At 38.6% G+C, this 13,486-nt stretch overlaps 1 protein-coding gene across 2 annotated transcripts in view; it reads right to left on the bottom strand.

Annotated features, from left to right (window-relative positions):
- dmxl1 (Dmx-like 1) overlaps positions 1-11,370 on the bottom strand; it is a 228,373-nt gene extending 217,003 nt beyond the window's left edge. The window contains exon 1 of one of the 2 annotated variants that reach the window (XM_059969631.1): positions 9,917-11,370. In XM_059969631.1, the coding sequence (XP_059825614.1) occupies positions 9,917-10,003 (87 nt within the window). In that variant the 5' untranslated portion in view covers positions 10,004-11,370. The remainder of the gene's footprint in view (positions 1-9,916) is intronic. The other variant, XM_059969630.1, reaches the window with a different exon arrangement.
- Positions 11,371-13,486: the final 2,116 nt, after the last annotated feature.

The following is a 13,486-nucleotide window of genomic DNA, read 5'->3' as shown; positions in this document are numbered from 1 at the left end:
GAGATGCAACTGGTCAGGATGCTCTCAATGGTTCTCCTGTAAAATGCAGTTAAGATGGTGGGGGGGAGATGAACTTTGCTTGCCCCAGTCTTCTTAGGAAGTGGAGGCACTGCTGTGCTTTCTTTTTCAAGGAGGTGATATTGAGGGACCAGGTAAGGTCATCCGTGATGAGAGCTCCCAGGAGCTTGGTGCACTCAAGTCTCTTTACAGGGGAGTCATGTTTTCGCAGATGGGATGGTTTGACTGCACAATGATTTGGCTGTCTTCTCCACGTTCATGCTTAGGTACGCCAATCTACCAGCCAGTCCACTTCCTCTCTATACTCCCATCTCGTCATCATTCTTGATAAGGCCAACCAGTTGTGTCATCCACAAACTTGGTGGCACGGTTTGAGCTAGATCCTGAGACACAGTCGTGTATCAGCAGTGGGCTGAGCACATAGCCTTGAGGAGCGCCAGTGTTCAGCATAATAGAATGAGAGACATTACCACCCAAATGGACTGAATGTGGCCTTAATGTTAAAAAGTCCAGTATCCAACTGCAGAGGGACATTTTGAAACCCCGTGAGGATAGCTTTCCCACCAGTTTCTTGGGTATGATTGTGTTGAATGCTGAACTGAAGTCTATAAACAGCTGTCTGACATACGAGACCCTATTTTCCAGACAGGACAGGACAGAACGGAGGGCAGAAGCTACTGCATCATCAGTGCATCAATTTAAGCAATAAGCAAACTGGAAAGGATCCAGTGTAGCTGGGAGAAAGGCTTTAATATGCTCCATAACCAGCCACACAAAGTATTTCATAATAGTTGATGTTAATGTCATTGGATGATAGTCATCTAGGCAGGTTACTGTCACCTTCTTTGGCACTGGAATGATAGTTACCACCTTGAAAACGGAGGAAACAATGTACTGTTCCACAAAGGTGTTGAATATATCTGTCAGTTGGATTGCACAGTCTTTCAGAACCTGACCTGTGGCTTGATGTGGATTGGATGGGCCTGTTTCTGTTCTGTACTTTTCTGTGACTTTCTACCACAACTATTTACTTGCTCTATACCCGCAGCCATCCTCCTAGTATCCAGAACGTCATCAGTATGTTTTGAATGAACTCATGATCAAGCCCACAGTCCTAGGGTTAAGCATTCCAAAGGTCTCTTATCCTCTGAGTGAAGACATTTATCCACATTCAATCCAAAACAGTGATACAACAGGTGGTAAAAGCTGGAGCAAAAAAACTGCTGGAGGATTTCAATGGAGATGGCAGCATTGATGGAGAGAAAAGGACACCTGACAACCTTCAGCAAGACTTCAAGGATCTTAGCCCATAGAGTGCACTGCCCATTTCCCTCTATGGATGCTGGTTAGTCTGTCAATTTCTTCCAGTTTTTTTTAAATCTTAAATGGCCTTAGTTTAATTTAAGACTGACCCCCGGTTCACGGTGGCAAAACATTACTCCTCCATCCTTTCTGTTGAACCCTATTAGAAATTTATAAGCTTCAACAACATTACCTCACATTCAACACTCTAGTGCAGGAGTTCTCAACCTTTTTTATGCCATGGATCAATACCATTAAGTAAGGTATTACAGGACCCCTGGTGGGGAACCACTGTTCTAGAGAATATAGACCCAAACATTCCAGAAATCCACAGATTTCAATCCTTGCTGCACTCCTTCTGTGGCAGGTATGTAACCTTTCAGAAAAATAAATCAAAACTGAAAACAAGACTTTTTGTGAGGTCTCATCAAGGCTTCATCTCATACAATAATCCTTCTTCCAGTATTCAAAATTTCTTCTGATGAGACTAATATATCTGTGCTGTCTTTACGACAGTTATTTAGTTTATAATATTTTTGCTTAGTAATTCATTCGATAGTATTTTCTAGTTAGAATTAGAAGTGTTTAAAGTATATTCATTGCATGTAAAATATATCGGCATGCGATGACGTCACATCCGGTTTCGCCGCGTCTTGTGGGAAAGTACCGGTTTGAAATTAGCGCGAGGGTGGGGGCTCACCATGAGGCACACCTGAGCAGAAGTTGTTTTGCAGGCATGAGAAATCACAGTGAGAGCAACGCTGTAAGTTAATAGATAATCGATATATTGAACTAAGATGTTAATGCCGATCCTGTTAGAAGTAACGACGGTCGATAATGTTTATGCTTTCGTTAGTTAAAGAGTTGCGGATAGTTTGCATGGAAGTGTATTTAAAGTAGTCAATGGAGCAGGTAAACTCTCCCTGTATACTGCACCTTAGTGTAATGTTGTTATAGTCACCTTTACAGGTATTTACAATTGAAATGTGATATTAAGGAAGGAACAAATACTGTATCAATCTTGTATTGTTTTATCAACAGTTTTCACCATATGTTAATGTGAAGAGTGAACAGTAAATGGTTAATCTTACTGCGATCTGGTTCGTATTGACTGTGGTTTATCTCGACGTTTAATTCGGCGTTTCGTTACACGCGAAGGAGAAAGTTACAATATCAGTTGCTTTTCCAGCTGCTGTCTGCACCTTTCAGTATGCAAGAAAGTGTACAAGGATACCCACATCAATATTTCCCAATCAGTAAAGTCTGTTTTTCTTTTCTGTAATTGTTAACCCTTCATTTTTTGCAGTAATACTTCATCTACCATGTTGACATCCAATCATTTAGCATGTCTATATCCCACTGAAGACTCTCTGTATCCATTTCATGACTCATAACACCATTTTGTTTTGTATCTATTAGTAAAGATAGAAAGATGACTTTGTCCATTAATCAATTCTGAACATCTTTCTTAATAGATAAAGGTTTCTTGCTGTTGCCTTAGATTTCTCCACTTGTGCTAAATGCTTCATTGAAGTACAATGGATATAATGAAATATGCTTCTAATTATAATTTGGGATACACATTCACCAACCATTGTTATTTGGCAGTACAGCTCTACTTAATTTGTAATCACTTGTGGTATTTATTTCTATGCATGCATTTTAACCATGCTTATGTTTCTTCCTCCACATATTTTTTTATCTGAGGAGTAGCATATTTCTATCCACTGACTACATTATCATAATCTGATACCATACTTAATATGTCTTCCATGCATTCCACATTAAATAGTTTTGACTAATTATTTCTAAGCATTCAAACCAGGTAGTTGGACAAGGAATGAGCACATCAGCTTAAGAGAAACCATCTTTGGCATGCTCTGCAATAATTCTTCCCATTAGTGCTCAACGAGTAATATGCTGTTTTAATAGGTTTGCCTTAGTTTTGTTTTCAGTCAGTACATGTGAATGTAGCCCAAAGACTGTTTAATATCATTTATGCAGTGCTGAAAGCCTGTTTTCCACTTGGATTATATTGACATTTATACCTGATGAAGTGTAAAAGACAGGGGTTTGGCTCCATTGAACAAACACTACGCAAAAATACAGGATTCTACATTTACCTGTTTGCAACTGATCCAAGAGTACCTGACAGCATCACTAAATGATTCTAAAGGAAAGAGTTAGCTTTGAATTAAAGCATTATACTGGTGGGCTATCAGCTGACCAAATTTAATTCAGATTCCATGTCAGTTGTACAAATATCAACATGTGTAAGTGTATGAAACTACTGTGATGAAACATTTTTTTACATTTTTAAAATGTAAAGAACATTTTACTGTCAAGAACATTTTTACATTCTTGACAGCAAGCACCAGTTCTATTCAGGAAGGAGATGGAGAGCTTAGAGACAAAACAAAACAGCTTGTCACTGACTTCACGAAGAGGGCAGTGCATATGCTCCTCTCTACATCAACAGTGTTGAGGTTGAGAGCTTCAAGTTCCTGGGAGTGAACATCATCAATAACATGTCCTTGTCATGACCAATAAAGCTTACCAACACCTCTGCTTCTTCAGGAGGATAAAATTTGGCATGTGCCTGCCAATCCTGAATGTTTTATTGAGGCACCATAGAAAGCATTTTATTTGAATGCATAATTTTTATTTGAATGTCTGGCAAATGCCCTGCACATGACTGCAAAAACTTAGAGAGTTATGGACACATCATGGAAATCTGCCACTTCTCTATTCTTCTCACACCTCGGTAAAGCAGCCAGCATAATCAAGGACCCCACTCACCCCAAACATTCTCTCTTCTCCCCTCTAATTGGGCAGAAGAAACAAAAAGCTGAAAGCACATACCACCAGGCTCAAGAACAGCTTCTATCCTGCTGTAAACAGACTCTTGAACAGAACTCTTGTATAATAAGATGGACTCTTGGCCTCCAATCTACCTCATTACGATCTTGCACTTTGTTTACCTGTAGCATACTTTCGATACAGGTTCTACATTTTATTCTGCATTGTTATTGTTTTACCTTGTTCTACCTCAAAGTATGGTGTAATGATTTTGATCTGTAGGAATAGTATGCAAGACAAGCCTTTTCACTATATCTTAGTACATATGGCAATAATAAACAAAATCATTACAGTTTAGAATCATGATAACTCACCATGGTGAGAGGCTTGTTGATCCACTCCTCTAATCTAAGCTCACTGTGTATTTTCTTGAGATTCATGTTTCATTTATTTATTAAATTTAAGTAAAATCTTGCATCATTAATTGACAGAATTAACCTATGTTTCAAAATCATCCTTCCTAAATTTCTTCATTGATGGTCTTTGCCTTAAGCTCTCTGGAAAAATTAGCACTTCACCTGTTAATTCTTCCTCCAAAAGGACAACAAATTTGTCATGGTTTGGGAGCTTGTGTGCTTCAATGACCTGGAAAGCTACGCTGGCTCAAGACAGGGTTTTATGTTTTAGCTCTTGATAGGTCACCCATGGCAAACAGTTCAAAGGGTAGAGGCCAGGGCTAACAACACTGACCGGCAAAACAAAACTGTTGTGGAAACAGCATCGAAAGATCCTTCCACATCTGAGTGCGACAGTATTCCTGTGTCTCCACTTGCATGACTTTCAGTAGTGAAAATCAGGAGGAAGTTACTGACGTGATGAAGGAAGCCCTGAACACCGCAAGAGATGAAGGACCTTCATTATTGCCCTAAATGCCAGCAACGTAATGTTAATTCTACTACAGGACATCCTCGAGTTACTAACACCTGACTTATGAACGTGTTGTAGACATGCTGTGCATCTGGGTGGTGGGACTGGGGTATTTCCACATATCACTAGCCCAAACAACTATATAAACGTTAAGATAGATTTATAATATAATTTAAACATTTGAATGGTCAATTTCTGCATTCAAAACCCTGTAAATTACTGGAAGTTCTCTTTTCTACCCTGTATGGGATCCACACCAGATAACTATGCTCCATGCAACACTCTGCATCTAACTCTGCTCCTTTCTTCTCCACAATCTCACCTTAGTTTTACTTAACTACATCAACACCATTCACTATCAATTCTAGATGCAGTACTAAATTTCACATTGTAAAATCTTTTTGGTTAAGTAAAGTTTATTGTTTTCTTTAATGCCAGTCTTTTCAAGTATTTCCAATTTTTCCAGTCTTCCAGACATCTTCTAAAGAACTACATAATTTAAATAATTTGTAATTATCTCAGTAACTTATTTAGTAATTTATTATTATCTCAGTAACTTACTACCTCAGTACGACCAATAATGAGTACTTTTTCTACAGAAAGGAGACCCAGTGTGTTCAAACCTCCTGAATTATAATAACCTAAGAATTCTGGTAACACTACAGCAAATTTGCTTTGAATCTTCTAAAATATCTGCAAATCTTTTCTCTAATATGGTAGTCCAAACTACTTGTAATACTCAGTGAAATTAAACTAAAGCTTTATCTATATTTAAAATAACAGCAAGAATCTAAGCAAAATTGGGATTTTGTACATCACATACCTTATAATTTCTTACAAGAGGAAATTATTCTCCCCATCAAGTCCCTTTCTCTCCTCATGGAGCAAGTCCACTAATCTTATTTCCATCCCCCACACTCTAATTTTTAAAGAAATTTGATACATCACCAAAGGTTCTTGCCTTTGGTGGAGAGCATTCTGACTGATTGTATTAAAGCCAGGAATTGAACCTCTATTGCACACAACCACAAGAGGATGCAAAGGGTTGTAGACTCAGATTGTTCCATCACAGACACAATCCTCCCTGCCATTAAGGATATCACCAAGAGAGGGTGCCTCAAGAAAACAGCACCTATCATTAAAGACCAGGACATGTCCTCTTTGTGTTATAACCATCAGGAAGAAGGTAGTAGGGGAACCTGAAGACCAACACTTGAGTTTTAGAAACAGCGTCTACCCTTCTAACATCAGATTTCTGAATACTGTAGTCCAAGAACTCATGAATACAAATCATTATTCATCTTTTTTCACTATTTGGTTTTGTAACATAATTAAATGTCTTGAACTATATTGCTGCTGCAAAACAAATTTCACAATACATGTCAGTCTAATTATTGTAATATCTGTATTATTCAGCCTCTTGAAAGTAGAGTTAATATGTCAGCATGTTTTTTTTGGTTTGAATTTTTAATCTATTAAGACAATGATGAATGGCTTTGTACCTTAATGCATACTATCATGTTTGCTCAAGAAAACAACATTACAACCAAGTTTCAGCAAAATAAATAAGTGAAGACATTCTACTTATTCATTTTGAAATTATTCATTTCATAGTTAAAATAAACTGGTTTCCCCATCCCAAATAAAATCCACACCACTAAGATGCTGGGTTTGCTATGGTTTACTGAAAAGTAACATTCACTGCTACTTTACAGACCCAATGCTCTCATTTTATTAATGATTGTTTGTCCAATTAATAACAGTATTTTTACTGAAATTATTCTAGTGTATAAATATTAAAAAGCACTTAAATCAGTCTTTATGCCTCACTATCGATCAATTTTACATAGCTTGCTAATGAAGGAAGGAGCAGAGTCTGGAGTTTAATTAAGACAAGTACGAGGCATTGCATTTTAGAAACTCAAATCCAGGTAGGACTTCCACAGTGAATGGCACAGCCATAGGGAATGTTGCTGAGAAAGGTACTTTGGCGTACATATACATGGTTCATTGACAGGATGGAGAAGGGTTTTCTTCAAGCTGGCCTTCATAAATCAGGACCCCAAGTACAAAATTTGGAGGTCATAGTGAAATTCTATAGCAAGGTTTCTCAACCAGGGCTCCATGGAATCCTAGCGTTCCACAAGAGGTCACCGCAGGTTCTGTGAGAGACCGTGATTAAAAAACAGTTCTTTTGAACTTTGCATGACAAACGATACTAGCACTCTCAGCCCAGTGTGGCAGTGCGCAGTAGGACTGTGATTATTTGGTTGAGTATATCCTCAGTTTTTGACACAAGATAGAGGAGAGGACAGTACGCTGATGGGAGTGTGAAGTGCTTTTTCTGAGCATTGAATGGACTCGCAACTTGGGCTGTGATGTCAGCCTCTCCCTCCTGAATAACTTCACCTTACTCATTGTCAACTCAACTGACTTATGGAAATGAGCAAACTCTACCAATGTAGTAGAAAATTGGAAGGAATTTTTCATTCTAAAGAAAGAACTTCTACGCATCGCAACTCAGCAGCTGGCCTGCCGCTTTGCTTTTGTAGTTAATGTTGCAAAAAGTGAATTGTGTGGGTTAGAACTGAATTGTACTGTGAAGTCTTTGTATTTTTTGCATTTTTTTTCCGTTTAGTTATTTCTTAGGCCTTTGGTTTACAGATTTTAGTAACTTTACTATTCAACGCTGTCAATAAATTTGCATGTGGTAAATAGCATTAATTAAAATCAATTTACCATCTTTATTTAAGTTAAATCTTCTGAGCCTATCATTATAAAAACAAGTAATCCCATTTTGGCTTAAGCCAGTAATTTAACAGAAATTTATTGTTTGCCTTATGATTTTTAAAAAATTTATGAAAGGCAAAGAGATTAAATTCAAGAAATGTAAGCTAAGCTTAACTACCTGTCCCCCCCCCCCCCCAAGAAAGAGTGGCTAAAAATTTACTCACTACTCAAAAGGGCATTGACAATTATTTTTGGATTACTAAATCTATAACTTACTGATCATACTAACGTACCATGAGCTGCAGATATAATCATTTTGACACAGGGGATCCCTGAAACATGAAATTTATTTCAAGATTCCTCCAAGTCAAAAAGGTTAAGAAAAATGCTGTTTCTACAATATGCTGGTGAGGTTGCTCCTGCTGAAGTGTGTTTATTTTCTTATTCTGCTATAGAAACAGTGCTATTCAACTGGAAAGAGTGCAGAAACAATTTATAAGGATGCTGCCAGGACCTGTGGGACTGAGTTATAGGGAGAGGTTGTCAGTCTAGAACAATAATCCTCAGACCATACAGTAGGAGATTGAGAGGTGATCTTATAGAGGTTTTAAGTTTAAAGAGTACCTATGTCACATGAACATCGAAACATAACAGTGAAATGCGTCATTTTGCATTAATGTCCAAAGATTGTGCTGGGGATAGCAAACAAGTGTCACCATGCTTCCAGTGCCAGCACAGCATGCCTCTAACTCGCTAACCCCAAATGTACATTTTTGAAACATGGGAGGAAACCGGTGCACCTTCACAGACAGCAACGCAAAGCACATCTCATTTGGAGATCACTGACCCTGTAAAGGGACTGTGCTAACCGCTTTGCTACCATGCAGTATAATAGCATGAGGGATATAGATAGGATGAATACACTCAGTTTATTCCTGAGAGTTAGGGAATCAAAGTTCTTAAGGTATCGGGTTAAGGAGAGGGGGAAGAGATTTAAGAAGGCGCTTGATGTGCAACTTCTTTTAAAAAAATAAGAATGGTATTTATGTGGAATCACCTATCAGAAGAAATGTTTGAGTCAAATAAAATAACAACTTTTAAAAGACAGTTCTGCAGGTACATGTATTGGAAAGGTTTAGAAGGATATGGGCCAAATGCCGACAAATGGGACTAACTTGGATGGGGCATCTTGAACAGTATGGACAAGTTCAAGACTCATAAAGCAGACTTCTTTTCATTCTAACCAGGTTGTTGGCAACCTGTGTTATAGCCTCAAACATTTTATTTCAATTAGCATAGCAGATCCGTCCAATTTCACTCTACATTTTGAACTCAAGAAATAAACTTCCACACTATTCTTTTTTTTTTCAGAAAAATATGCACAAATGGCTTCACAGAACTACTAATCTATCGGCACACAATTTTGCAAACAACTAGTGAAGACCTTTCATTCTATCCAAATGTCCATATTTCTGATAAGGTACTTGAGCAGTAGCATAAACGAATAAATTATGACTCAGAGCAACTATGGATGATTGCAAACAATAGGTTAGCATTATTTTTTCCACACCCATTTAATATTCAACATTGGCTTTAGGGGAAACTGGAATGGAGATAGATAGGACGAACCTCCCGAATCTTACAATTGCTTATCATAGTTTCCCTGATGCCTTGCAACAAGCTACTTCCGATCATAAAAATGAAATTGCAGCCTCCTGGGCTGCTTGATTCAGTAACACACAAAAAAGCAAATTTAATAGCCATTCATGAAACATTCCCAGGGCGTTACTCAAGTTATTTGCAATTCTAGTGACTCAACTAACACCCCCACAGTTTTCTTGAAGCAGTAACTTTAAAAACGAACCAAGATGCATTTACTAAACAAAGCTGACAGAACAAGTTGAATTTATAGAAACTGGACAGGTATGCTTAACCTCGTTTAACAGGTGCATGGTCACCAGGAATAGAAGATATTTGAATGGAAGCTGAAAGAAATCCCGAGGTGGGGAGGGCAAGAACACCGAGGTCAAGACAGGCAACGTATGTAGGGACATCAGTCGGTTAAATAACCCATTTCACACTACCCCGCCCCTTCCTTTCCCGTCTCCTCCTCTGTGCATTCATACTCGTGCACACTAACCGTGAACGGTTGTTCGCCGATACTGCCCACTGAGAAACAGCTGTCACCGGGGTTGACGGCGCCGGTCAGGACCTGGTGAAGATTCATTCTTCACTCTCGAAGGCAGCGGATAGCTCGGGAGAGAAGTAGCGGGGTCACCCAGCCGGCTCGTTGTCGGCCCCCGGGCTCATCTCAGGCCAGCAACAGCGGCACTCGTTAGAGGGTGGCCGCCAGGCTCGGTCGACACTCGCACAATTCCGTCTGCGCTGATGCAAGTCTCTCCTTATTCATCGACCCGACTCACAACCCACAGCCGCCATCTTGCTGACACATCCTACTCTCGCGAGAGTTGACGCAGCTTGGAAGCGCTCCTAACTGGAGCTGGCGTTGTTATGGAGACGGAAGGCTGCTGGTGGGAGTTGCAGAGATGGTGACCCTGGAACAAATGCAGAGGCCGGGAAAGAAGTCGACCAGGAATTATATCCCCCTTCCCAATTCCAACGTTGTCAATATGTTCTGAGTGGTGGGGCGGGGGTTAATTTCCCGGAACTGCTGTCAGCAACCGGAAAAATAACAACCAGCAAGAGTATTTGGAAATAAAAAATAAATTAGAGATTGGGGATCATTGCACCAACGGGGCCAAGGAAGAGTGTATGCACTGTCCAATTAGTATAAGGAGGGTTGGCCGTAGGGCGGGCAGACGGAGAGAGAAGAGCATGTGATAACATCTTCAGATTTATGTCCGGCTAGAACCTGTTTACTTCACTTGGGACTAGCTGCCTGCTTACAGTCACTTTTGAAGAGCAATGTCTGTGTTCTCTCAGTCTCGGGTAGATTTCATCTTGGTAAAGGTTCAGCTGAAATCTTCTGATTTATCATAGCATTATCGTGCAGATCAACGAATTTATAACTACTTTCATTTATAATGTTCTTTTCACAAATTTCACAAATAAAGCTCGTGAGGCTATGTTTTAAATGGTAGCCCTATAAATGGAGCAGAAACATTTATATTGGAGGGAAAGGTTCAGAGCAGACATGAGTTTGAAGGACGCAAAGAGAAGAAAAAAAAACAAAACGACCAGAAATGAAGATTCAAATCACCAAGGATGAGTTGAGAGCAATATCTTCATTGAAACACAGAATTTGACGTGAACAGCATTAACTGAAGAAGGAGAAATCAGTGGAACAATGGATGGCATAGTAATGTAGCCAGTGGAGAGGGTATCTCCCAACACCAGTAACCAAGTTCAGTGCAGACCTTGGCTGCTGTATGTGAGTTTGTACATTCATCCTGTAACCACACGAATTTCCTACCTCATCTCAAAGATGTAGTTTGTAGGACACTAAATTTCCCTCATACTGTATGTATGTTTGTGATAGAAACTGTGGAGAAATGATGGAAATATGGGGAGAATAAAAATGGAATTAACATGGAATGATGGATAGTTGGCATAGTCTTGTTAGGCTGAAGGGCTTGAACTTTGGTGTGTAACTGACTTTCAGGTTAAAACAGGATACTGAATATACTGTGTAAGCATGACTTTGAAGATAAAAGAGGACACTAGATAATGATTTGGTGATAAAAGAAACTTTGGTATGTCATGACATAAATCGTTTTAATAAAATTCCTGAAAAATGCCATTTCAAAAATAACACGGTAAAGCACGAAATGGAGGAAAATATTAACAGAAATCGTGATTTTTTTCTTCTTGACACACTGATAGCAAGTAGATTAAATCAGGCAGAAAGACAACTGGTAAGGTTGACCTTTAGTTCAGGTGGGCAGGGAGATTGCCAAGAGAGGATAGGGCAATTTGAATTTTCAGCCCGCACAGATAATTGGATTAGTTATCTAGAAATGCTGAGTTGCACAAAAGGCAGCATAGATTTATTCAAAAATTGTCTGAAAACGATTACAAGAGAGTAGGAAGGAAGAATGGGTTAGATATATGAAAATGTGTTAGATATATTAAGATACAAGAGACTGCAGATGCTGTATTCTGTAACAGCAATCTGCTGGAGGAACTCAGGGTCGAGCAGCATTTGTGAAAGGGAAGAAGTTGTTAATGTTTCAGGTCAAATGTCAGCCACTCCTTTCCCCTTGCAGGCACTGGTGGACCGGCTGAATTCCTTCATAGATTTAATTATAAGTTTGGGAGAATGTGTTAGATGTCCACTGTGGGCTAAATTAAAGATAATGTGATTAAACAACAAGAGGTCATGACAGAAGATCTTGTGTGACAACACATTAAAACATTTGAATAGACTTCCTGGAGTGGCAGTATTGCAGAGGCCAAATGAATTAAGTGAATTTCATAGAAGTACTTCCATTGCACTTGCAGATCTCAGTATTTGATGGGAGCTGGGACAGATTTTCTTTCAAAGAATTCAGAAAATTGTTTTTTTGGCGAACATAGTATACAGCCTGGCTAATCAACAAATGCCTGCTTGTGCTTGATTGGTTGCTGGCTTACAGATGCATTAGATCAGAGCTGCTAAATGATGAATTAGAAATATTAAATGAGTACCACATAAGAGATAACCTTATGAAGGATAGTTCTATAGAGGAGATTTAAGACTGTTTCATAATCATAATCGGGTTTATTATCACCATCATGTGTCATGAAGTGTGTTAACCTAGCAGCAGTAGTACAATGCAATGCATGATAATATGTAAATCAATTACAGCATGTATATATTGAATAGAATAAAAGAAGTGCAAAAACAAATAAGTGGGCTAAGCACACACCCCACATTCACCACATTCTCAACATTTGAATGCTGTTTGTTAATGTGTATGTGTGAAGATTTATCAGTTGGGGACATGATTATATCTAAAGAAGATGGTCTTCTCCTGATCTGAATTTAATGCATAACTCATTACTGAACACATTGACTAATTAGAACATAGTAAAGTTTGTAGTATTTTGGAGTCAATGTTAACGTATTGAGGATTAAATTCTGCAACTTCCTTTCTTTATCACTATAAATCTTTTGATGTTATTATATCTAAAAATTATGTCTTGATTTTTTTTCCTAATTTCAGATAAGTTAGATGACATGTACCAGGTTAAAGTCTGTTGCTATGTTTATACAGAGAGACTCATTGGGAAAGGCTGTAGAATTTCCTCACTGAAAGAGAATCAGAAGATATTCCTGGAATTAATGCTTGGAAAATAAAAGTCATGGAGCATGTGGGACAGGGAATAGAAGTTGTTCCTTGGAAGCTAACATGGAGGACAGTCTGGGAATGAAGATAAGTCAATTCAGCAGATTGACTTTGTAAGGATAGGGAGTTGATACTTCTTGATAATAATTAGGAATATTGAATGCGAGATCTCATGGGAGCAGTGAATTGTACTCAACCCCATAAATATTTTTAAAACTCACTTCCAGAGAAGGAAGTAGAAATAAAGTCTTACAAAGTATCTGAATCATTGGGTACTCTTGAGTACTATGAGAACTGGGAATAATGGGTTTGAACTATGGAACACATGCTGCTAAATTTCAGGATGGAAAAGATTCTGTGATTTTGCAGGACTTTTGGGTTATTTCCGGTTTGGCTACAATGGATGAGAGGAGCTAGGCTTT

This window comes from Hypanus sabinus, chromosome 5 (assembly GCF_030144855.1).
Source record: "Hypanus sabinus isolate sHypSab1 chromosome 5, sHypSab1.hap1, whole genome shotgun sequence".
Lineage (NCBI taxonomy): Eukaryota > Metazoa > Chordata > Chondrichthyes > Myliobatiformes > Dasyatidae > Hypanus > Hypanus sabinus.
Note: the sequence above shows the minus strand (reverse complement) of the source record. Positions and strands in the feature narration are given on the sequence as shown.